At 39.2% G+C, this 25,257-nt stretch overlaps 1 protein-coding gene across 1 annotated transcript in view; it reads right to left on the reverse strand.

The window, feature by feature from the left end:
• Positions 1–2,093: 2,093 nt before the first annotated feature.
• Positions 2,094–25,257, reverse strand: part of LOC128855578 (uncharacterized) — a 79,960-nt gene continuing 56,796 nt past the window's right edge. The window contains exons 4-7 of the mRNA XM_054090588.1: positions 9,076–9,284; positions 8,676–8,809; positions 8,113–8,386; positions 2,094–3,354 (exon numbers count right to left, since the gene is read on the reverse strand). Of these exons, the coding sequence (XP_053946563.1) occupies positions 3,269–3,354; positions 8,113–8,386; positions 8,676–8,809; positions 9,076–9,284 (703 nt within the window). The 3' untranslated portion in view covers positions 2,094–3,268. The remainder of the gene's footprint in view (positions 3,355–8,112; positions 8,387–8,675; positions 8,810–9,075; positions 9,285–25,257) is intronic.

The following is a 25,257-nucleotide window of genomic DNA, read 5'->3' on the forward strand; positions in this document are numbered from 1 at the left end:
GCAGTCGAAAGTGAGGTCAAACATTCCTTGACCAATTCCGAATGCACCGTCATAGACCCGAGGGCCCTTATTGCCGCTTGGCTGTCGGAGTAAATATTTACTTTCTTGACTGTTAGTGCGCATTTGAGCAGCCAATCAGCTGCCTCCTTGATTGCGGCTACCTCCGCCTGGATTACACTGCAGTGGTCCGGTAACCTGAATATGAGTCTGATGGGGAGCCCCTTGCAAAAGACTCCTCCGCCAACCGTTCCTTCTAACTTCGATCCATCCGTGAACAAGTTCACCAGGCCTTGCCCCCAAGTATAGCCCTCCGTCCACTCTTCCCTTGACGGGATGTGAGTGGAGAATGTTCCTGTTGGACTAAATGAAGGTATACACTGGTCTGTTGACAGAGGGATGAGCTCGAAGTTTCTAAGGATGCTTGAGTGCCCATAAAGGAGGTTGAGCTTATAGCTCCAGCCCCTCAGTCTGATTGCGGTACGTGAAGCGGCAATTCTGCCTGCGATGTCTGCGTGTACCGCATTTAACATTGCGTTAAGCGCCAGAGTAGGAGTCGTTCGAGGCGCCCCGTATGACCAAAGCTGGTAATCTATCATCCTACACTAAAAACCTTTACGATTTTCAAAAATTCATCAATATGAGCAGACGATGAGGAGGTCATGTGATGAAATCATGGGATTAGATCATGTGATAAAATCATATGATAAGTGAATATGATGGGATCAAATGTGGATGAAACGTTATAAATATTTGTTATTTCAGCCAGTTGTCTCACGCTCAGCATGCCGTCGATATACTTCAAGAGTGCGTGCGTCGAATGTTGCATATTAGAAATGTATACGAAATAAAGCCATACAGTGAATTATGAGAAAGTATTAAGTGCGCAGCTAAGTTCCCGCTGTTTGTCAATAGATGCCGCCTGCATTAAGTGCTAGTCGATTCTAATATAACCGAAATGTCATAAACCAAGCAAGACATGTGGTAAACAAACTGCTTCGACACATTAGTGATTTTGTTTTGGTATCAAATACTTTTGGTTTTGTGAAAATGTTTGATTTTGTGCCGAATAATCGTCATTTGCGGAAAGTGTTGATTTTCTTCTTTCATTCGAAAAAAATGGCGACTGAAGCGCATCGAGAGCTACAAAAAGTTTATGGAGATGCTGCTTTAAGTGAGACAACTTGCCGAGATTGGTTCCTTTGCTTCAAAGACAGTGATTTGAATGTGGACACCCATCCGCGTGAAAGAAGGCCAACAACCTTCGAAGACGCTGAATTGGAGGCGTTGCTCAATGAGGATCCGTGTGGAATGCAAGAAGAGCTTGCTTTGGTATTAGGAGTTACCCACCAATCTTTTTTCGATGGCAAGCGATGGCATGCTTTTGGAATGATTCAGAAACAGGAAACTTGAGTTCCTTATGAGTTAAAACCAAGGGATGTTGAACGTTGTTTTTTCGCTGTGTCGCCTGTGAACAACTGCTCTAGCAGGAAAAAAGGAAGGGTTTTCTTCATCGCATCGTGACGGCTGATGAAAAATGGATTCCCTACAGCAATCCAAAGAAAAGGAAGTCATGGGGACTGCTCGGCCATACTTCTACGTCGTCGCCTCGGCCGAATATTCACGCTGCGAAGGTTAGGCTATGTATTTTTTGGAACTAAGTTGGTGTTATTTATTATGAACTGCACGAACCTGTTAAAATCAAGCAAAACCATCACTGGGGACCGGTATCGACTTCAATCGATGCGATTGTGCCGAGCACTGCGCGAGAAGCGGCTGAAATACGCGGAGAGGCATGAAAAAGTGATTCTACAGCATAACAACACTCGGCTCCACGTTGCCAAACCCGTTAAAACCTACATGGAAACACTTAAATGGGAAATCCTAGCCCACCCGCCATATTCTCCAGCTATTGCGCCGTCTGATTATCACCTGTTCCGATCGATGGCTCATAGTCTGGCAGACCAGCAGTTCCATTCATGAAGACACCAAAAAAAGGTTTGATCCGTGGTAGCTTCAAAAGGTGAACAGTTTTACCGCGACGGTATACGAGATCTACTAGAATATGAGGAAAACTAGTAGCCAGCGATGGGCAATACTTTAAATGATTCACTTGTAACTATTTTTTTAGAATAAAGTTGTATTTTCATCAAAAAAGAGCTAGAACTTAGTTACGCACCTAATTTTTATCTTTAATTTTCAACTCAGTAGAAGCTTTCTCGAAAAAAAAACAAAACAAAATAATTATAATAATAATTCAAATTCCAAATAAATCGTTTCGTTGCTTGTGCATCCCGAGTGTCGTATGTGTAGGTGCTGAATCATCAACAACATTTATTGCCTTTAGAAAAATATATTTTATATATACATAATTATGTATATGTGTTTGCAATTAAATTTTAGTGAGTAGTTATGTTGGCATATGTGACGATTAAAATTATATTATTAGTCAATACGTTGTAGTGGTGCCTTACCTGAATATATCTGGTAATTGGTTTTTTTTTTGTTTTTTTTTTTTTTTAATTTATAAAATACACGAACCCAACTCAATAGCAAACTTACTTGTAAAATATTATGAAAAAATATACATACGTATGTACATTCAAAAATTACAATTAGTTGTAAAGCACTTGCCTAACGCCAGCGCACTTTGAGTGCGTAGCCGCGCATGAGTAACTAAGCGCCTTGAACTATGCTTAAATTTATTAGTTTTGTTTTTACATTTGAAATTAGTCACAACAAATTTTCAAGTTAAACTCAATTCACGTTTTAAGTTGCAGCCGCAATGAAAGCAAGTTTTCCATTCCGGGCATTTTATGCTTCCAAAAGTGCAATGCAATTCTCATTTTTACACTGGAACGCAAATGGCTTTGCAGTGCCTTTGAAATTTGCATTTCTCACACACCTCAATTTACAGTGATAATTTAATTACTTAGCTGTATTTATGCATGCATTACTGCTGGTTTGATGACTTTTAAATTAGTTTTCTTTTTTAATTAATTTAATTTTTTTCTTTCTTATTTTTACTGTTTTTTTTTGTTTTTTTTCATAATTTGTTGTTTATTACTTACTCTGCTTCATATTTTTATTTACATCATAATTCGTTAAATCTAACTAACTAATGTGATATAGTAGACGCAGCTGTGGCTACCGTCATGGATGCTTTTCTCAATTGCCACACTGCCACAGCTGTTGCTGGCTCTGCCAATTGCATTTTCTGTCGCCTGTTGCATTGTTGTTTCTGGTTGATTGCGTGTGCATTGCAGGCAGATCATAAGAAAGACAACGCGCTGGAGAGAAGTAGATATATCACAAATAAAAGAGGAATACTTTTACGGGAGCTGTGATGCGTGAAAGCTGCGAATGTAGACGAAGGTGCGAAAAGAGAAATATAAAGTTGTGTGAGATAATTAATTGAAGTGCTGATTTTTATATATTTAATATACATGGATATATAGATATATAAAGGGTGATTTTTTAAGAGCTATAGGAAAGTTTTTCAAAAAACCACACGTGAAATTCAGAAAAATGCATGACATTTTTATTTAAATCGATAGTTAGATTAAGTTAGGTTAAATGGCTGCCCTAGCTACGGGCTCACTTGGACAAATATTAAAAATGCGTCCGTTGTGGTGCCATACATGGGAGAGGAGAAAGGAGAAGGGAAGAAATAAGGAGCCTTGGGGTTTAAGACGATGATGACCATACATTTAACGTCGATGCCAGCGGTGGCTGATTTGCGTTCGTAGTTAGCCACAACAAGCTACTGATGAACTTCACCAAATTTATGATATTTACACCGGCTATATCCGCAGGCGGAGCGAAAAAGTGAGAGCCCTGATGTGTAAGTCTTTGCCAGACAAGAGCGGAGCAGCTAAGAAGAAGGTGTTGAGATGATTCCATCTCGTCGTCCAGACAGATTCTGCAGAACGGACTTGAGGCAATACCAAGTCTCACGGTATGAACACCTAACGGACATCGTCCGGTAAGGATGCCCACCAAATTCGAGAGTTAGGGCTTTGTTAGCCTTAGGAGTTCCTTTGAGCGTCCCCGAACTACCCGTGGATCTCGCGACTTTGCACGTTTGTGCACTAGCCCAGCGCTCGCTGAGTTGACTCCAGGCCCATCTTTCCAGGAGCAGACCACAGGTTCTCAGGGGAACCCCAATTCTCTCATTTCGCGACGAAACCGTCTCCAAAATTCCCTGTCTAGCCAGCTCATCAGCCAAGCAGTTTCCCTCTATACCGCTGTGCCCGGGAACCCAAATGAGCCTGATGACGAAGTATTCGGATGCAATCGAGAGAGAAGCCAGACATTCCCCGACCAATCTCGAACGCACAAACAGCGAGCCCAAGGCCCTAATTGCCGATTGGCTATCGGAGTAAACATTTACTTCCTTAACGGTAATTACCGAATTAAGTAACCAGTACACCGCTTCCTTAATTGCGGATACCTCCGCTTCGAAAACGCTACAGTGGTCCAGGAGCCTAAATTTAAGTTTGATGAGAGGCTCCTTACAGAATACTCCCCCACCAACCCTTCCGTCCAATTTCGAGCCATCCGTGAACATGTTTGCCATGCCTTGCCGCCAAATGTTGCACCCCGCCCACTCATCCCTTGAGGGAATGTGAGTAGAAAAAGGTCCGCTTGGACCAAGCGTGGGTGTACAGTGGTCCAACACCATGGGGATAAACTCAAAGTTTTTAAGAATACTAGAGTGTCCGTAACTTAAGTCTAGCCTATGGCCCGAACACCGTGCAGCGGTTGTTCTTCCTACAATGTCCATGGGCGCCACATTCAGCATAGCGTTAAGCGCTAGAGTAGGAGTGGTACGGAGCACTCCACTGATTCCAATGAGGGCAGACCTTTATACCCTCTCCAGCTTCTTAACTGATACCATCCTTACTAGCGAGTTCCACCAGAAAAGGACTCCGTATAGGAAGATTGGTTTTATAATCGTGTGACTTTACACGAGAGGCTCCATCTTTTGCCGATAGTGCCCCTGCAACCATACAAGGCAACTGTTGCCTTCCTGATTCTCTCCTCAATGTTTGGCTTCCACGTAAACCCTCTATCAAGGATGAGTCCCAGGTACTTCACCTTGTCAGAGAGCACCAACGGAGCGCCCGCTATTGAGGAGAGAAACACTCTTGGTATATTGTATAATATTTCCTCGTAAATAAAACGAGCTCCGTCTTCAGAGGATTTATCGATAGGCCGTAATTTGCGGTCCAATTTATAACTAGATTCAGATAACCCTTCAGCAATTCCATCAGAGTATCTAGAAACTTGCCTCTGACAATAAGTGCCACGTCATCCGCGTAGGTAATCACCTTACAGCCCCTCCCCTCCAGCTCCTCCAGCAGACCGTTAAGTACGGCAATCCAGAGTAGTAGCGAGAGAACACCGCCTTGCGGACTGCCTCTGTTCACTTGCCGGCGGAGAGAGGTCTCACCCCATTCTGCCACGACCGTTCTATCGCTAAGCATCGTGTGGATAAGCCTTATGAGCTCGGTTCCGAATCCTAGTTTACCTAGCGACCTGGTGTTTGCCTCCGGGAGGACATTATTAAAAGCCCCCTCAATGTCGAGGAAGGCACCTACAGTGAGCTCCTTCTGGTGGAGGGACACCTCGATGTCCTTAACAATTGTAAGCAAAGCAGACTCTACCGATCTGCCTTTACAGTAAGCATGTTGAGCGTACGATAAACGCCCCTGAGGAATTTCACTCCTTATGTGCAGATCAATCAGCCTCTCCAGGGTTTTTAGCAGGAACGAGGAGAGACTGATTGGTCTGAAATCCTTAGGGGATACATGCGAAATCTTAACTGCCTTGCGTATGAAAGAAAGTCTCACAGCCCTCCAAGATCTGGGTATGTAGTCCCTATCTATGCAGCTCGCGTAGTAATGCTACAAAAAGAATTTGGCCAAAATGGGATGCCAGGCGATCAAAGGCAAGGGAAAACTGCTCTATCGTAATTGATTTGATCAGAAGCTACTATCTTCTATGTCGACATGCTCTAAAAGTGAAAGTTCCTCATTTCGACTATTGCAAAAGCAGCAGCAGGAAGAATTGTCTGTCAGACGTATTCTCTTTTACTGTGTCGCGTGACATGCCACTAAGTTCAGATACTTTGGCGCAACTTTCTTGAATGTTAGCCATGGCCTTAAGGATATAACGGCCAGCCAGATCGATGCACTTAAAACAAAATTGTTAAATGAGGAATGGCAGGTAAACTGAACAATAAGCTAAGCTGAACAGCAATGGATGGGTAACGAAATGAGTTGGTTAAAACACTGACTGCCACTTCTACCTACCTACCTACCTAGACTAGCTCTACAATTATGAAGTTCTTGTGCTGTAATACTGTTTAAGAAAGAAAAAAAGTAAAGAAAGACAATAAGAGCTATTTTCTTCGATTCTCTTATGTCGTAAGCATTTTGTCCTTATTACTTTAATACTATTGGTGGTTGTTTTGATAGTCCTTTTTGAAGTGAAACTTCTTTAGCGGCGGTCCGATATTTGAGCGAGAATGGAGAGTGAATTGGAAAAATGTAACGTTTAGAGATTTCGTTACGCGAGAGAGAAAAAAGATACAACGTAGAGAGAAGAAGAAAGAGGGCTATACATTTTCTATACTTAAGACATAGGCTTCGTTGTAAGACATACTATACAGATATATAAAATAGAGAGAAAGAGAAGGAGAGCTATACATCATAATGTTACGCGACAGAGAAAAAAATCAGAACTAAAGTTGCTGGTCATGTTGCAGCGCATAATATCAGTAAAACAGCGGTGCCAATCGGACGACGCAATCCCGCTTAACAACAACAAAACGATTAACACTAAACGATCACATTTACCATCAGTTTGTACTTGTGCGACAACCATTCACAAGTCTCAGGGAAGCACGTATTCTGAAATTGTTTACGAATATGATAAAAAACATTCGCAATCATTAGTTTACGTTGCTTTACCACGAGTCACTTGTACGGAAATGATTTTAGATTCTACCATGGTCAACGAGCATCAGTCAGTATGTCTCATTTACAAGATGAATTCCGGAGACTATCGTTAAATAGACTGGAGAGTGTGGATAAACAAATAATCGATTTCATGACTCAGAGAAGAGGGCTATCTGTATATACTCATAATTGTCAGAGCCTACGAGCACATTCCGCAGATTTAACAGACTCTGTCATCCGCAAATCGAGTATAGTACTTTTGTCCGAAACTTAGTTAAACGTTAACGAGGATATTAGTATACCAAAATTCAAATATAAGCGACTAAATGTTAGAGCTGACGGTGTGGCAATCTACCACAATCAAGATGATAGCGTAAATATCGTCACACTAAACATGGAAATGACTGCAAGGCAGTCTCAGTCATATTCATCAACAGTCACACCAGTTGGCGATGTTTACATTGCAGAATGTCAAACGCTGAATGGAAAAACTATTGTCATAACCGCCATCTATATCTCACCGAACCAAAATCTTGATGACATAATATATTTCATTCACCGCTCACTATTGGTTTACAGCCACGCAGGTGGAAATGTACTTGGAAAAGGCGAATACAAAATTCGATTGATTCTCGGGGGAGATTTCAACGTAAATTTCGGATCCAATGATTCTTTGCCGTTGACTCAATTTCTTCGAGAAACATTCGGTTTGCAGATAAACAATAACCCTAAAGAATCAATAAAAAAATCCGGAACTACACTAGATGCAATTATCACACCTTATCTAGAAAATATATTTCATATTTCAGCTATCACAAACCAATTATATCAGTATTACCAATTGAAGCACCAAAAGATGATAGCATAATGCATATATAGTTAATAAAATCGAATTTTGGTTACACAAATTTCATACTGTTGTACTTCTTTTGAAATTATCCCTGTCTCCTTCTCTTCCTCTCTCGCTCTTTCTCTCTCTCTCTCTCTCTCTCTCTCTCTCTCTCTCTCTCTTATTCACACTCATTCACACACAGAAGTTTCACTTCTACCACGTGTACGATGCTGCACATGATTTTTTTTTTTTGTTGTTCTCGTAAACCTCAAACCTCACTTTCATATGTGCATGTTCGCGTATTTTTAAGCTACTTACCACTCGCACTGCCACTCGCTCCGCTGCCCGCATGTATCAGCATCTGATTGTTCAAGTTGTCATAGTGGATAAGCGCAGCATTCAACGATGTTTCGCGCTTTAGTTCCGGAAAATTTTCAATTTCCGCCACACACTTCAGCTCCAGAATTTTTCCTGCATGATAGAAGCGTGGGCCGCTCAAGTAGAAGCGCACCTGAAGCTTTTGGCGACGCAGGATATAATCGTGCGCTGGAATGCTGGTGTCGATGCTGGGCTGCAGCTCACCCAGAGAAGCCTTCAAAGGAGCCAGAGAGAAAAAATACGAAAGCAAATTGGAAAATAAATATAAACTTTATTGTGTGTAAAAATGGGAATATAATATTTCCCCCTCCTTGTTAAGAAACTGTCAAAAACTTTATTATCAAAAATCCATTGCATTGAATTGCGCGCCACAACAGTCAACACAACAGCGCTACGCATTCAACAACTTAATTTTTTTAATCATTTCTAAACTTACATCCCCCCTCTTCTTTTGGAATAATCTTCACTCCACTACTACATTTTCTTCGCTCCTCCACACTCACCTGCTCACCATTGATGTACCAGGTCAGGCGCGTTGGCAAACTTGAATAGTCCGAGGTGCAAGTGGCGCTGAGCAATTCCTCCATGCGATACATTGAATTGAAACTCTCGATCAATGGGTCACTCTGAGGTAGCGCTGCAAATGTGTACAAAAAAGGAAACCAGTGAATAGTTGGGAAAATTTTACGTAGTATTGCATTGAGTAGCAGTGCGTGCAGAAGTGGATGTCGCGCAAGTGCATCTAAGACATCATAGAAGTGATTTCGACGCTTTAGCCATCAAGTTGCTGCGTGATTTTTCGCTCTAATTTTGCTACTTATTTTTTATCGTTGGATGTTGATGCATTTCGCGCTTTGTGCTTAGGTGCATATGTATGTAGGTGTGTGTTGGTTGTATGCTTACCTGCTACAGTCATATTGTCCGCCTTATCTGCCAATTTGAAAAGTGGCGCATCACCAGAAACCTCGCACTTGTATGCTCCAGTGGATTTGGCGCCGAGTAGACTCAATTCAATGCGACACGTCGATTCGTTGCAGAAGTATTTGCCATCTTGCACTTGAATGCCAGTGACGGGGAATTTCATGTACACCGGATGCATCATTGGCGAGTATCTGCGGTGAAGTGGTACAAATAGAATTGTTAATATTATTTAGTAGGCAGGCAACATAGGTTGTAGAGGTACGATTCAGTAATAAAATTTATAAGAAAAATTACTATTCATAGAATAAAAAGTAATCTAAGGCAAGGCTATTTGTTCGGCGCCGCATTAAAGTCTTAAATAGCAGAAATTTTTACTAAATTTTAAAATCTCCATATGAAATGGTTTTATGAAATATACATTTCTTGTACATTCATAAGCAGTAATGTAATAGGGACTCATAAATTTGGTACTTCTAAAGCATAGTAAAGCGTTTTTAAGTAAGAGCGCTTCAACTTGTTTTTTGAATAAAACACAAACGGTTTGACTTTTTTAACTAATTTTTTTTTTATTATCGAGTTTAAACATATACATTTAAGTATAAAATTCGATTTCTTTTGCATGACCACCGCATGCACGTCTTACGAAGTCCAATCGTTGAACCCAATTTTCGACCACTCTTTTGCATAAATCGGCCGAAATTCCAGCAATTTCGCTTTCAATATTGGCTCTGAGCTCACAAATCGTCGCCGGCTTGTTACTGTCTACAGTGATTTCACATAACCCCAAAACGGGAGGGCTTGTTAAATGGACCGTAAAATGGCCGTAATGCTCTTAAAGTAGCAGCAACAGAACGATTATTTTCATAAAAAATTTGCACGATTTGCAATCGTTGCTCAAGTGTGTAGCGTTCCATGATGAAATGTATACTAATGAAGTTTACAAATGACAAGCGAAAAATAAAAAATATTGCGTCGTTCGCCCTCCCTATCGGAAAAAAGTTGAAGCGCACCTATTGAAAAACGCCTTACTAAGCTCACGTTTCATTTGAAACCCTATCAAAATCGATATCAACTGCATTGCCGTGAAATATGCGTGACAATTCGTTTGTATCTCACAGCAAAGTAGTCATTTCAAATTGAGCAAAACCGACAGTTTGCTTACGAGTGCAGTGCCAGAGTTGGAATACTCCGAAGATTGGTATTTTTAAGCGAAAAGTCTTCACAAAGAGTGTAAGTAAATCTTTTTTATATTTTTTTGAGTCAGAAATTTGTTTAAAAACACTTTTCTTACAAAAATTTGCCAATTCCTCCTAGGGCATTGCTGATAAATTTGATGTTTCTTCTCATTTCACAACCAATGTTGCTAGCAACATTTCACCGCAAGCCAAATGCATGTTGCCAGCACATCTGTGAAGTTAGTACTAGCCTTACAGGATAACGGAACTGTGCTACAAATACACACAAGTATGAAGGTAAAGGGTGATCAGATTAAAGATACTCTTTCCGATAGGGATTTTTGACAGATCACGCGTGACTACTGTCGAACTAAATACATAATTTTCAGTCAATTTCAGTATTCATCGACATTTGACATAAATTTCGGTATTCATTTCAGTAAATTTCAATATTCATTGACATTTCATCGTTGAGAGACTAACGCCTCAATAAGGTTTACAAATCGTAGAGTTGTGTTACGAAAATCAACGCTTTGTGAAGAGTGTTCATCCCGTGCTCGAGCGAAATTGTGGTGTTCAGCGACGAGACACAATTTTGGCTTAATAGCTAAGCAAAATTGCCATATTTGGTCTGAAGAGCAACCCGAGGTCATTCAAGCACAACCATTACATCTATTGAAAATAACCATTTGGTGCGGCATATGGGCTATCATCGGCCCATATTTCTTCAAAGACGAGGTTGACACTAATGTAACAGTGAATGGCGAACTCTATCGTGCCATGATAAACGACTTTTTGATGCCGGAAAGCGGGAAATTGAAGCACGTGACCTCCACAACATTTGCTCCCAACAATGCGGCGCTACTTGCCATACAGACCGTGAATCAATGAATCGGACCAGTGGATTGGCCACGAAGATCGTGCAATATCACACCCTTGGAGTTTTATATGTGAGATTGCTGTAAATTCTGTATGCTTTGTGGATAAACCAGCTTTGATTGAGGCATTGGAAACCAACATACTAAAGTTGCTCAAAAGATACCGACCGAAGTGCTCCAGCAAGCCATTTGAAATTGATGTTTACAGATGGCCGAATTACTGTGTAGTTGAGGCCAACATTTCAAAGGGATCAAAGGGATCTTTAAAATACAAATATCTTGGATGGATCTACACAAAAATAATAAAGATTGCCCAAAAAATTTTTCGGAGTAATACTGGACAGCAAATTGCTGTGGAAGCACAATGTTGAAAAAATACAATAATGCGCTGTAAAAGAATGATGGGCGTTACTCGGGGTCTATCACCCTCTCTGATGCATTGGTACTACACGGCAGTAGTTAGACCGATATTGTTGTATGGGGCCTTAGTATGGTGGGCTGCGACAAGAAAACTGACATACTTAATGCCACTGGAAAGGATTCAGCAACTCGCTGCTCTGTGCATAGCAGGAGCGATTAAAACCAGACCAACTGCGACGCTGGAAATATTTAGTATGGCGCCCATTGACCTTATGGCGGAAAATCAGGCAGCGTAATCCGCGGTGAGGTTAGTGGCTGCTGGATTATTCACTTATAGAACCTTCGGCCATAGCTTAATAGGAAGGAGGAGTTCAGGTTGCACAGACTACTCAACTCCGAACTTTAATTGGGAGAGAAGGCTTCGCACTGCAATTGAAGAGGAGGGATGGCACAAAGGCATGAAGCCTTGGAATAGGACTTTTTACATCTACACAAACGGCTTTAAAACTTTAGACGGAGTGGGAGCGGGCATTTACTGCTCAAAACTAGGGACAAGGCAGCATGTCTGGCTGCAAGACCAGAGCTGTATTTTCCAGCGGAAGTTTTTGCTGTAGGGAAAGCCGCGTAGCTAGCCTACACAACAACAAGAAAGAACTCAATAATTAATATATACGGGACAGTCAAGCACCAATAAAAGCAATAAACTCGTATTGTATTAAGTCTAAAAATGGTCAACGGTGTAGGGAAGCCATTGAAAGGCTAGCCGCAAACAGAAGGCTGCATATCTATTGGGTACGTGGTCACAAAGACATTATGGGAAACGAAATAGTAAATGATATAGCAAAAAGTGCTGTTAGACTACCTTTTGAACAAGAGAACGACATACCAAAACCGCTAAATACAATATACAATGAAATGGACGACTACACGAAAAAGCGAGTGGAAGCTACACATGATAGAAAAAGTCTGCGTTCAGTATTAAAATAATTTAACGTGTTTATCTTAAAACTCTCTATTATTTCTTCTCACTTATTTCAAAGAAAATTATTCGTAGAGGGTATGAACAAAATTTTTTGGAGTTTGAGCTGCGTCGTGTTCAGATAACGGGATTGTAGTACAGTTACTTAAATAGGCTGAGCAGAAAAAGTGTGCGTTCATTTCGAATAGTGACGATTATTTGCATGGCAGTTACGTTAAATTTAATTTTAAATCATTCATGTAGTTGACGCGGTTAAGAACAAATCTAAAGAGGGAAAAATTGGTATTAGAAATACATTTTTTGTTACTATGGACCAAAGGCGAAAAGAAATAGATATTGGTGAAAGGAAAATCATTGTAAGGTTGTGGCAGAATAGTAAGAGCTATCGGGAAATCGCGAAAATTGTTGGGAGGCAATACTCCTCGGTCCAAAGAGTGATAAACAACTTCAAGCCAACGAATTGTTTAGAGTTTAAGCCTCGTTCTGGGCCTCCAAAAACACTGACGGAAAGAGAAGAACGCAACATAACTATTCTTGTGAAGTCTAATCCACGACTAACAGCAAGCCAAATATCAAAAGACATAGAAGTAAAATACCAAAAGAAAGTACATCCAGATACAGTAAGAAAAATTCTAAAAAGAATCGGATTTCACGGCAGAGTGGCACGAAAAAAAACCCTTCATATCGCGAGTAAATCGACTTAAGCGGATGGCTTTCGGCAAGGAATACGTAAACAAGCCACCTGAGTTTTGGAATAGTGTGATTTTTTCAGGTGAGAGCAAGTCTTGCATTTTCGGGATAAAAGGTCGTAAAGTTATTTCGAGGAAAAACGGAACGGCACTTGGAAAGCAAAATCTGGTACCTACGGTAAAGCATTGGGGAGGAGGTGCCATAATGTGGGGGCGTATGGCTAGTTTGGGCGTTGGAAATATACAGTTTGTTGAGTCGATAATGAACAGACATGATTATCTCGATATTTTAAAAACGAATTTGAGAGACAGTGCAATCAAACTGGGACTTGGTGAAAGATTTGTTTTCCAACAGGACAACGTTGTTGTATAATGTTCCAAAACAACTTCGCACACCCTCACAATCACCTGATCTTAACCCCATTGAGCACTTATCGGACGTTCTAGAAAAAAAAAAACGAGAGCGTACAATAACTAGGAAGGAAATGCTTAACCCATTTTCTACCGCCGTTGCGTTTTCGCAACAGCAACTTTGAACCTTTGTGACTACAGTAAAAAAAGATATCTCTAAAATGTTATATTTTATATTGTAATTTGGACTTTTGACTTTATAATTATGCTCTAAGATTTTAAAAATAGTTTTTTTTTTACGTTTTCTACTAGTTTCTTAAAAATAAGATATGAAATAATAACATTATCGTACCAGCTGCTAATGCAGCTGAAGTTTTCTTGCAAAAATAAACTCTTAAAAACAGGTGTTGCGAAAACGCAACGCTGGTTGAAACGACTCATATGACTTCAAACTTTTTGATGACATTATTTTTGGCGGGAAAATTGATGTTTATGTAATTTTCATATGGCAATTTGTACCATAAGTGCTATTATTTTTATTTGTGCAAGTAAAAATACATTTAGAAGTATTTCGTTGAAAGCTTTTATCGTTTTGGTAAGTCTAATGTGCTCTTGATATTTGGTCAAAATTTTGTTCCCTTACTTAATTCTTTATTGAAGAGTAATGGATCGTCGACGTTTTTTAACCATTGGGGAAATAGAATCCTACATAAATACTTCGAGCAGTGAGGATGTAGGCGAAGTAGTTTCAGCTAAACGAATGAAAATTGTTAAGCCTATTTCGAAAAAAATAACTTCTGTCGTATATATTCCACCAGCAGATGTTGATGCTGTAGGTGACGAAGAACTTATTGACGATAATAAGATGATAACAGAGGTACCAGCTATGACGGATGTTTGTGGAGAGTTGGAGGTCGAACATGAATCAGATGTGGAAGATTTTGCGTCGCCGCCGTCATGCTTAGTTAGAATACCTGATGATTTTTCTTTCAGGTGGCAAAACACCATTTGAATTGTTTCTGCAGTTCTTCGACGAAGAAATAATGGAAATGCTGGTCGTGAATACAAATATGTATGCTCACCAAAATAATATCGTAGTGGATATTAGCAAACAACAGATATATCGTTTCATCGGAATTTTGGTACTAAGTGGTTATCATAAAGTACCTCACGTTGAACATTATTGGAGTACACAGCAAACAATTGGTATACCTATAGTAAAGCAAGCTTTATCACGTAATAATTTCCAGTTGATTAAAAGAATATTTCATCTAATGGACAATTATAGCATTGATGCCACAGACAGATTTGCTAAAGTTCGTCCACTTATTGATGCACTGGATCGTAAGTACATGCAGTTTGGAGTTTTTGAAACGTTTCTGTCAATTGATGAACAAATGATACCATATTTTGGTCGACATTCGGGCAAAATGTTTATTCGTAACAAACCAATTCGATTTGGTTTCAAGTATTGGACTCTTTGTTCAGACAGCAGTTATTTAAAGGGTGTTTTTTTTAGAGGTTAGGTTTTCGGTTGGCACTACTTTTTTCGTAGATGGTCTTTTTGACAGCTGTCACTTGATTTATGCTCAGTTTGGTTTGCCATTTCATAATGAATAGACTTACACCTGATCAAGCCCGTCAACGTTCTGTGAATGGGCCCAAAACGAGATGGCCACCGATCCCGATTTTCACAAGAAAATTTTGTTCAGCGATGAAGCTCACTTTTGGTTGAATGGGTATGTCAATAAGCAAAATTGTCGCATTTGGAGTGAACATAATCCACAAGCCATTGCTGAGACGCCGTTACATCCTCAAAAAGTCACTGTTTGGTGTGCTCTATGGGCAGAGGGAATCATTGGTCCATATTTCTTTAAAAATGAAGCCGGCCATAATGTTACAGTCAATGGAGAGCGCTATAGAGCCATGATTAATGACTTTTTCGTGCCTGAATTGGACGATGTTGATGTGGACGACCTTTGGTTCCAACAAGACGGCGCTACATGCCATACAGCCAACGCAACATTCGATTTATTGAAGGAAACTTTTGGTGAGCGCATTATCTCGCGCCGTGGACCGCTGGACTATTTCTTGTGGGGCTATGTGAAGTCGCTTGTCTACGCAGATAAGCCCGAGACGATTGACGTCTTGGAAGAGAATATTCGGCGCGCTATTGCTGACATACGGCCCCAATTGCTGCAAAAAGTGGTCGAAAATTGGGCCTCTCGGCTGGAATTTATTCGAGTCAGCCGCGGCGGCCACTTGCCCGAAATCATTTCTTAAACATAATGGCAAACCCTTATCTTTATAATAAAGCTAAATTCTTGGCCATAACATTAAATTATATACGTTTTATTTCATCTTGAAAACCTAACCTCTAAAAAAACATCCTTTATATGCAGTAGCACCATATGGAGGATCGAGTGTACCTTATGACAAGAATGTAGGCTTAGGCGCTTCTGTTGTTCTATCATTGTTAGAAATTGTAGAATCTTTACTTTTATATTGTGAAGAAGTTTCTGATGAAATAAGTTATTCATGAGACATCGAAGAAGCAGAGAGACCAGTCCATTTACCTCGCATAAATGTTCGTGATCGTGCCGTATAGAAACCTCCAGGCAACAAACGTAAAAGACGTGCTATGTGTCACTCACAAACTGTTTATGAATGTAAAAAATGTAATTTGAGATTACATCCAAAATGTTTTGATGAATACCATACAGATTTAGGAAATAAGAAAAAATAAGGGTTTTTTAAATATTGCAAAGCTATTACACTGTAAACTTAACAAAATACAACTATATTAATAAAGAGAATTCAAAAAAATACCCAACTACAACTCTGCGTAAGTTATATTATTTCTATGAATAAGATCACAGCCTTTCAACCAGCGTTGCGTTTTCGCAACAGTCTGTCCTGGTGCATCCGGAAGACCTATAGGTCTGAAAATTTGTAAAGGTGATCAGGAGTCCTTTAATACCAACCATACAAAATTTCACGCAATTATCTACACGGAATCTATTACCGGTAGATGATGGGTTAAGAACGCGCTTAAAGAGGAATGGGAAGCCATAAGTCCAGAAATAACAGCCAAACTAGTTGGATCAATGAAAATACGCCTTCTAGAAGTCATAAAAAGGCGTGGATAACCAACTAGCTATTAATTTTAAAACATTTCTATGATCTTAAGCCTTTTATTTTATTATTATTGAAGTGAACGCAAACTTTTTCCGTTTAGTTTGAATGTCCTTTTTAATTTTTTGTGATCTCATTTTAAATTTCATTTTGTTATTGGTGGCGAAATATGTGTGATAGTTACGTTTAAGTGAACTAAATAAAACTGATTAAAAAAAATTCTGAAATATTTATTGTTTTGAACTTTTTCTAATGCAAAGATAATTTGCATAGGTGAACGCAGACTTTTTCTACTATGTGTAGGTGGACTAATTTGACCACATGCAAAACAGCAAAAGTTATGTGTAAAACTAACGACAAAAAAACTGACTCAATTCTTACTTAAGATCTTGCGAAAAGACTGCAGAACTATCAAAGGTAAGCTGACAGGTCATAATAATCTATTGGCGGATCTCTCATCCCTGCTTAGATTGCCAAAGGCGGTGACATCCTACATGATGTCCACTTTCAGTATTCATAGAGGTCGGTCTCCATGTGGTATAACTAGGGACCAAAAGGTCTATGCGTGGCCTAATTTCAACCAGGCTAACCTAACCCAATCAGTTTAAACTTTTGTTGTTTTACTTTTAAATTTAAAATCCGATTCCTCTAAATTGATCACATTTTACTTGACTTGACAAATGACTGATGAAAGCCAGCATTCTTGCAATTCAATTTCAGGTGGGTTCAACAATAAAAAAGAAGGTAAATCATAGCTCTTTTCAATTTCTTGATTCTATTTCTTCCTCAATTATAAGTAATCCTCAGAAAATCTTCGCTGTGCCTTGAACTGACAAAATAAAATTGCGAAAACTCTTCAAAGCCTTTCAAGCTCTATCATTAAAGATGCGAATTTTTGCATAAATAGTCGGTAGGAATAATTCATAAATGCATTACTAATTCCAAATGCATTTGCGGACAAAATCTTTAATTGAAGAGAAGGAATTGCATTTTCTGGTAATTAAAAGTAAACACCCGGGTTAATCGTACTTGAGCAAATGAGATTTTCATTAAAGACTATAAATGTGTGTATATACATAAATACATTTCAAAAAAGCAAGAAATATGCAAATACGTAATCCACTCATATCAAATTTTTTCTTAGTAATGCACCAGGCAACAGATGATTTCTATAGATATTCCATTAAATTGATCTCTTAACATACTTTCATGCATGTATATGTGTATGTATGTGCTCACACATACTCATATGGCCATATATAACGATGCTTATTACGCATTGACTGAAGTTAGTTAGTCTAATATGTCATACTCGAATTCCACCATCATACATTTATACTCACACACACACCCACACACATTGCTCATTCAGGTATTGCATTTCGATTTGTTGTACTTGCTTTCAAACATACAAGCAGATGAGTAGTTATATATATGTGTGTGTGTGTGATTGTATGCTGCAAAAGCCCTTAAGCCAATGGGGTTTCTCTAATTGCTAATGAGAAATACCATATCTGGTTCCACGAATGAATTGGTTCTTCTTTGATGCTGTCGAGCACAACCAACAAATGCTCCATATTATCCTCGTCGATGACTAATCACATTCACATGATAATGGCGCATTCACGGCGGGAGCGCCAAACAATGTAGCCACACAAATCGATGGCTCAAGCAGAAAGGGTCAGAACTACATTTGGACGTACGCTTGAATGGTAAGTAACGTCCTTGGGCAGTGAGCATACTGGATAGCGGAGTGGATTACTTAACCCTTCTGCTACATTCCGGTCATTTCATGACCTTTTTTGTTGAATTTGATCATATCTGCTAATATTAACAACATTTCACAATTTCCTTTCATGACTTTGTGTATTGACGTAAAACCAATAGAAAAAGCATAAAAAAAATGATTTTGATTTAATAAACAGGTGGTAACATCAAAACTTACATGCGCGCACCTTCGGGTCATTCGGTGACCCTCAGCTCTTTTACATATAAAGTGTATATTTCGCGCCTCTTTTGTGGTTAGGTTTTTGCTGCAAAAGCTTGTATTTGTAAAATTCTTATAAAAATGGAAAGATTCCAAGCTTCTGTAAGTATTTTTATTATAATATTGGTTTAGAGGCCAAATCGTCTGACTCAAAGCCAAATAGAGCATATTATTGACAATGATGAGCATTTTGATGAGTGTAGTGAAGATGGGGATGAAGATTATATAGTGGAACAAATTGAATCAGAAGGATCTGACGAATATTTAGATTCTGATAACGATGAAGATATAGTACCTGCATTGGAAAATGAAAGCAGTGTTCCTATATATTTTTGCAAGGATAGAGCTATTGAGTGGTCAATGGAACCAGTTGGACACAATAGTGGCAGGGCAAGAATAGAAAATATAATCCACGGAAGACAGGGAGTTACATATGCAATATATCGTATTTCTACTATCAAGGAATCATTCGATCAATGTTTTACGTACCAACTAAAGCAAATTATAATACAAATCAGCAATATAGAGGGCGAAAAAAAAAAAAAATTGGAGCTGGATATAAAAAAATAGATAAGATAGAACTCGATGCATATTTGGGTATTTTAATTTTAGCAGGTAGTTAAATCAATATAATTTTCCGTATTTATGGCTAAAATGAAGACATAAATGTATTTTTTTACAGGAGTATATCGTTCACACGGAGAAAGTATTCAAAGCCTCTGGGATGAAGTGCACGGCCGACCATTATTCTGTGCAACAATGTCACTTGGCAGGTTTCTTGAAATTAATCGTGTTTTGAGGTTCGATAACAGAGACAATCGAAGGGCTCGAGGAATGAACGACAAACTTGCTCCGATTCGCGATTTACCGCTACTTTTTGTTCCATACGAAAATATTACAGTAGACGAGCGTTTAATTCCTTTTAGGGGCAGATGCCCCTGCGGATGTGCGTACAAAATTTTGTCTTAATTTCCAAATGTATTTAGGGAAGGAGTCAGCTTCCGCTCCACCGGAACGGAACCAAGGCCAGCGCGTTGTGTTGGATCTCGTTAGTGGGTATGAAGGGCGGAATTTTACAACCGGCAACTTTTTTACTACTCGGGATTTGGCACTGGAGTTATTGAAGAAAATAATTACTTTGGTAGGCACCGTAAGGAGTAATAAACGATTTTTACCGATTTGTGGTACTAAAGTGGAGTTAAGGAGTCTACCAGTGCTAAGCAGTCGACATTTCTTTAATGGATCAGTTACCCTTGTGCAATACATACCCAAAAAATATAAGATGGTGACTGTTTTAAGTACCTTGCACCATGATAAAAGCGTTATGGAAAACCATCCAAAAAAGGTGCCAGATATCATCAATTTCTACAACTCTACAAAATGTGGAGTGGATACTATTGATCAACTTGTAGAGACATATGCATGCAAGAGACAAACTAATCGTTGGCCTGTAGCAATTTTTGCAAACATATTATGGACAGAAATTAATACTTCGTGGAATGCTGCAAAAACATATAAACGTAGACTTTTCCTCGAAAATCTTGGCTCAGACCTTGTTCATGGGGAAATTGAACGCAGAAAAACGCTACCAAGAACTCAACCGTCAGCAGATATTGTACGCAATATGAGAGCGGACGCAGAGCAACCAAGCACTTCGGCAGGAACTGTTCCGAAAAAAAGAAAACCTAGTCAGCGAGCCAACTATGCAGTTTGCCCTAGCTCAATTCGTCGCAAAACGTACGAAAGCTGCACGGTTTGCAAAAAACCTGTGTGTCCACAACATCGTTCAACGGTTACGGTATCAAAAACCTATTGTTTGGAGCATTCAAATAAAAAAAAAATGTATCTAATGTATTTAAATATGTATATATAACAGCTTAATAATCAATAAAACTAATGAATTTTAAAAACTTCTATTAAAATTATAAACTTTTATACTGATATCTAAGCAAAACACAGGTAAGGTCATTTCGTGACCCGAATATCACATGTGTAAGTTTTTTTGAATGTAACAGAAGGGTTAATAGGAATAAAGATAGTAACACTTCTATTCAGCCGTGTTTATGTATGTAAATATGTGAGTGATTTTGTTTAGATTGGAATCAAATCAAATTAATTAAACCAACTTGTTTTGGGTACTCAAAGTATATATTTATGCCTTCCGTAGTGTACCCTAGAACTTCAAAAGAGGTACCCAAAAGAGTCCTGACACTCCAAGTTGCCATCCGCGTGCTGAGTTTTATTTCAAAGTCCATCATCGAAGTTTCCGGTCGATTTCTTTGTATTGTTGTGGCTTCAGTAATCAGTAGATTTTAGATGGGCAGCTGATTAAGCTCCGCATCCAAGTACGCTGCTGGAGCTGACAACTTTGGTCAGCATATCAGCCGTACTGTTTTAAGGGCCGTTTCTAACCTAGAAGCATACGTACATCTGGGGGTTATTTGGCTGCCAAAAAGGCAGCCCCCGAGTTATGACTGCTTACGGGATAAGGTGCTATCTCTAGTCTCTACTCTGCATCCATATTCAAAGTAGTACTTAAAAAAAACGGATGTGAATGACTTTTGAATGGACTAATCTAACAAAAAAAGTTTAGAGGGTTTGCTATACAGACTTTTCAGATTCCTCAAGCAGATGTAGAAATGAATCAAAAAATTATAATTCTTAAGAGAAGTCAGAAAAAATGTATATTATTTTTACCCCCTTTTTCCTAACTGCTGAGCTACCTAGCTTAGCGGACTATGCAACCGTCACCATAACGTTCAAGACCCTCTTACTCCCCTATTCAGCGAAGAGTGGCAAGACAGTTCGAGCTCATCCATGTGCTTATATACAGAGATGGCTCAAGACTCGAGGTGTAGATGTATTGTTCAATATATTCTGAACATCTGAGGATCTCTCTTAGTTTTCGGCTCCCCGATTACAGTAGTGTCTTTAACCCTTTCGACCCGGCATTCGCACAGCAATGCTGGTATAAAATTGTTTATCGAAGTTGGTTAATTAGGTGATGTATTTTTTTACAAATTATTAAAAATCTGAGATGCAATAACAGGGTGGCGCGGTGGGTGGTGGTAAACTATTATACCACTCGGCATATTATGTGGTACAAATAAGTACCAGCCGTCCTGTAAAACACACTTTAGAAACAAGAAATGATATACACAAAAATTTATAATATAATTTATTTATTTTTTTTTTTATTCATATTTTTTTAATTGTTATATTATTCAAGACAATTTTAGTGAAAAATATCTTTATACATAAAATGCATGTATGGTAAGGTACGACAGGAAGGTGTATTGCCCAGCGTTTGGCAATTTGTGGTGTTCGTCCAGGTTTTGACCGATGAACGGCTGTAGTTTGTAAGCCGTCCTGGATCAATGCCTCAGCTACAGTAACTAAAAACGATTTGAATGGTATCTTTTTCCGAATGAGGTCGTTATAAATAACCCAAGCGTTCACTGCTGTCATCATTATGAGACGGTAAAACATTAGCTTCCACCACTTATCCGATTTCCTATCGTATTCATAAAGCCCAGAAATCTGATCGGCCAAGTCGACTCCTCCCATGATCTTCCTATAAAATTTTATTTGATTTGGACATTGCACTAAAATTTTTCCTCCTGTTTTCAACGTTTTTGTAACATTAGTCACAGACGGTTCGGGACAATTACTCAATACCAATACTTCTTTCGTGTCGTGTCTGATCTATATTTGAATGGTTTGGTATCTGGTTTGATATTGTGCAGTTCCGAAGTCCATAAACAGTTTTTTCTGGTACAAAATTTTCATCAGGAATATTTCGAATAATATTTATTTTCGATACGCCGGGGTTCGAAGCGACGTCATCAATATCGCTTTCAGTATCATCATTACCGCTGTTAGAGCTCAAGACACCACTAGGTAAGAATCTCTTGTCAGCATCCTCATTCTCCTCGTCTACTGAATATTCGCTATCACTGAAAGTAGTGCAATCGCTTGAAAGAAAATTGTCGGAACTTCCCCTAGAAAAGTCTTTTGAGTCGCTGGTACTATCAGCTCGTCTTCTATGATTTTTCGGATATCTTCAGGATCCATTTTCGAAGGATAATATAAATTTTGATCAAAACGAAGAGTCAGATTATGTAGTATTTATTTATAAGACGAATGGTACACATAAGTACCATATGCTAAAATAGGTGCAAAACTATATTTTTTTTATAAATATTTACATGCACAAATTGTAAGGACTTTTAAAAACTCTATTTTCTTGTAATTTCTATATTTTTGGCGCCTTAGCACTGAATATCTTAGAAAAACTCTGCGAAAACCCACCGCGATTTAAATTTTCACTGCCTGTCAATGCAAAAAAACAGACCCCGTTAGTACAGACAACAAAATTTTAACGGAACTTATCAGTACGTATTTAGAAAAGAGTAGAGATGATCAGGTGAATAGACCAGCAGAAATTCGCTTAGTCATTATTGTGACATTTAATCTTTAAGAGGTACACATGTGTACCATTCGGGTCGAAAGGGTTAAGTTTGAACTGATGACAAAAATGAAAGCCGCGACACTGGTACAGTGTGATGCGCTACTTGAATATGATATCTACAGTACCTGATACACAGGTGGCGATAAAATACTCCACAAAGCAGTCGACAAGCTCCAAGGTAGCCACCGCACGTCTCTTAACACGTTCCCTGTCCGCTGAGCCATATATGGTTCAGTAAACGTGCGCCAGATAAGCACTGATACGTTCCTGAGCCATATGTGCGTCAGGGGGTATATGAACCACATGTGTTTCATGAACGTGCAGAAGCAAAAATGTCCCTCTACGCTCATGGACCATATGTGTTTCAGGTATAAATACCTTACATCCGTGTTTTGTTTTTTAATTATTATTATTAGTAAAGCTGTCCTATGACTACAAAAAAACAAATTATTAAAAAAATCCTGTTGGACTTGTCGGTGAATTTTGCATTTTTGTATTGGGACAAAGATGACTGAGTCATTTCGTCAAAACATAACATGGGCTCCGAGCCATTGTGATATGGAGTGTAACTGCACGACCCATGAATTAGAGAGACTTCACACCAAGTTGTGGCCTATTTATTTTTAAGAAAGATGTAAGAACAGCGAATAAAAGATGGCGCAATCAACCTACCTGCAGCATCACTCGACAATTGTGGCCGACTCTCAATGCTAAACGTACACAATCTCTATATATAGGTATGTATATAATTAGCACGTACACCCTTTCTTGGTGTTTGGCCGAGCTCCTCCTCCTATTTCCTCAGCACACAATCTCTGCTGAGCCGAAATAAGCAAAGTTTCAGCTCACTGATTTAAAATGGAGCCCAGAGGATGGGCGTGCAAACACATGACTTCTGCAGAAGTTGTCTAAATGAAGAAGAAGAAAAGATAATCTCTCACGTTTTGTGCCATTGTTCTGCTCTATCGAGACGTAGATTCACCATTTTAGGTAGACAATTTTTTAATGAGTTGGAAAATCTTTGTAACATTTTTGAAAAGTTCACACTGGTTTTAGAAGAGATAAGAACAAGTTCCACACGCGCCATCTCAATGAGTTATGAGTCTAAGTGTGTTCTCTAGTGGGCAACCGCTACAACCTAATCTACCGTAACTGACCCCCTCTTCCTCTTAGATTTTTTTAAAGTACCCAAAACTCTTATCTTATCGACTTTCAACCCTCTAAAGAACTCTTTTGAACAGCAAATCGGTTGCAAGGATGTAGGATAGATCGCCCGTCATCGGGAATGCGTAGCTTCGAATAACCGTTTATGAACATCAAATATTAGAAAAAGTTTCTTTTAATAGTTGGCGCCCCTCAGCAGGAAATGGAAAACCTTCGAGTGTGTTTCTGCCATGAAAAAGTTGCTCATAAAAACCATTTGCTGTTGGGAGTCTGCTTAAAATTTTAAAATTGTAGGTCACTCCATTTGTGGAACAACATCCAGACGCACGCCAGAAGAAGGAAGAGAAGCTGGGCCAAACCCTTAACAGATTTGTAAGCGGCAGTTATTTGTTTATTTTTTTCTAATGTTAGTAATAGCTTCAATGCACTTAATTGATTCAATCAAAAAGAGGAAACGGTTCTGAACATGAAAAACTTTATTGTAATTGAAAAAAAAAAAAAAATTATAAGTGGGTAATTTCATTCTAATGCTCACTAAGTTCCAACGAAGCTTGTTGTTGTTGTTGTTTTAACAGTAGTGGTAGCCCTGTCAGTGTAGGGCATATCACCGGTCGTCTTCGTCTAGCTCATCTAGGGGTAGGCCCAGGAAACATGCTGTTTCGACAGGTTGGGTCCAGAGGGAGAGGGGTGTTAGATGAGTCGGTTTTAGGGGGCATGTGAAGAGGTGGTTAGTGTCGTGCGGGGTACCTGCCGGACATGTGTTTGGAATGTCGGGGTCAGTTCTGGATATGTAGGAGTTTAACCTGCTACAGTATCCAGAACGTAGTTGTGCCAGTGTTACAGGAGTCTCACAGGGAGCATTTGTGCCTCGTTATGCAGGTGTTGAATGGGGAACATCAGAAAGCAACCGGTCGCTGTCCGAATGGCGGTATTTTGACATGTCTGTAGCTTTATCCACTGCGTGTCACTAGTTCC

The sequence above is a fragment of the Anastrepha ludens genome, chromosome 2 (assembly GCF_028408465.1).
Source record: "Anastrepha ludens isolate Willacy chromosome 2, idAnaLude1.1, whole genome shotgun sequence".
Taxonomy (NCBI): domain Eukaryota; kingdom Metazoa; phylum Arthropoda; class Insecta; order Diptera; family Tephritidae; genus Anastrepha; species Anastrepha ludens.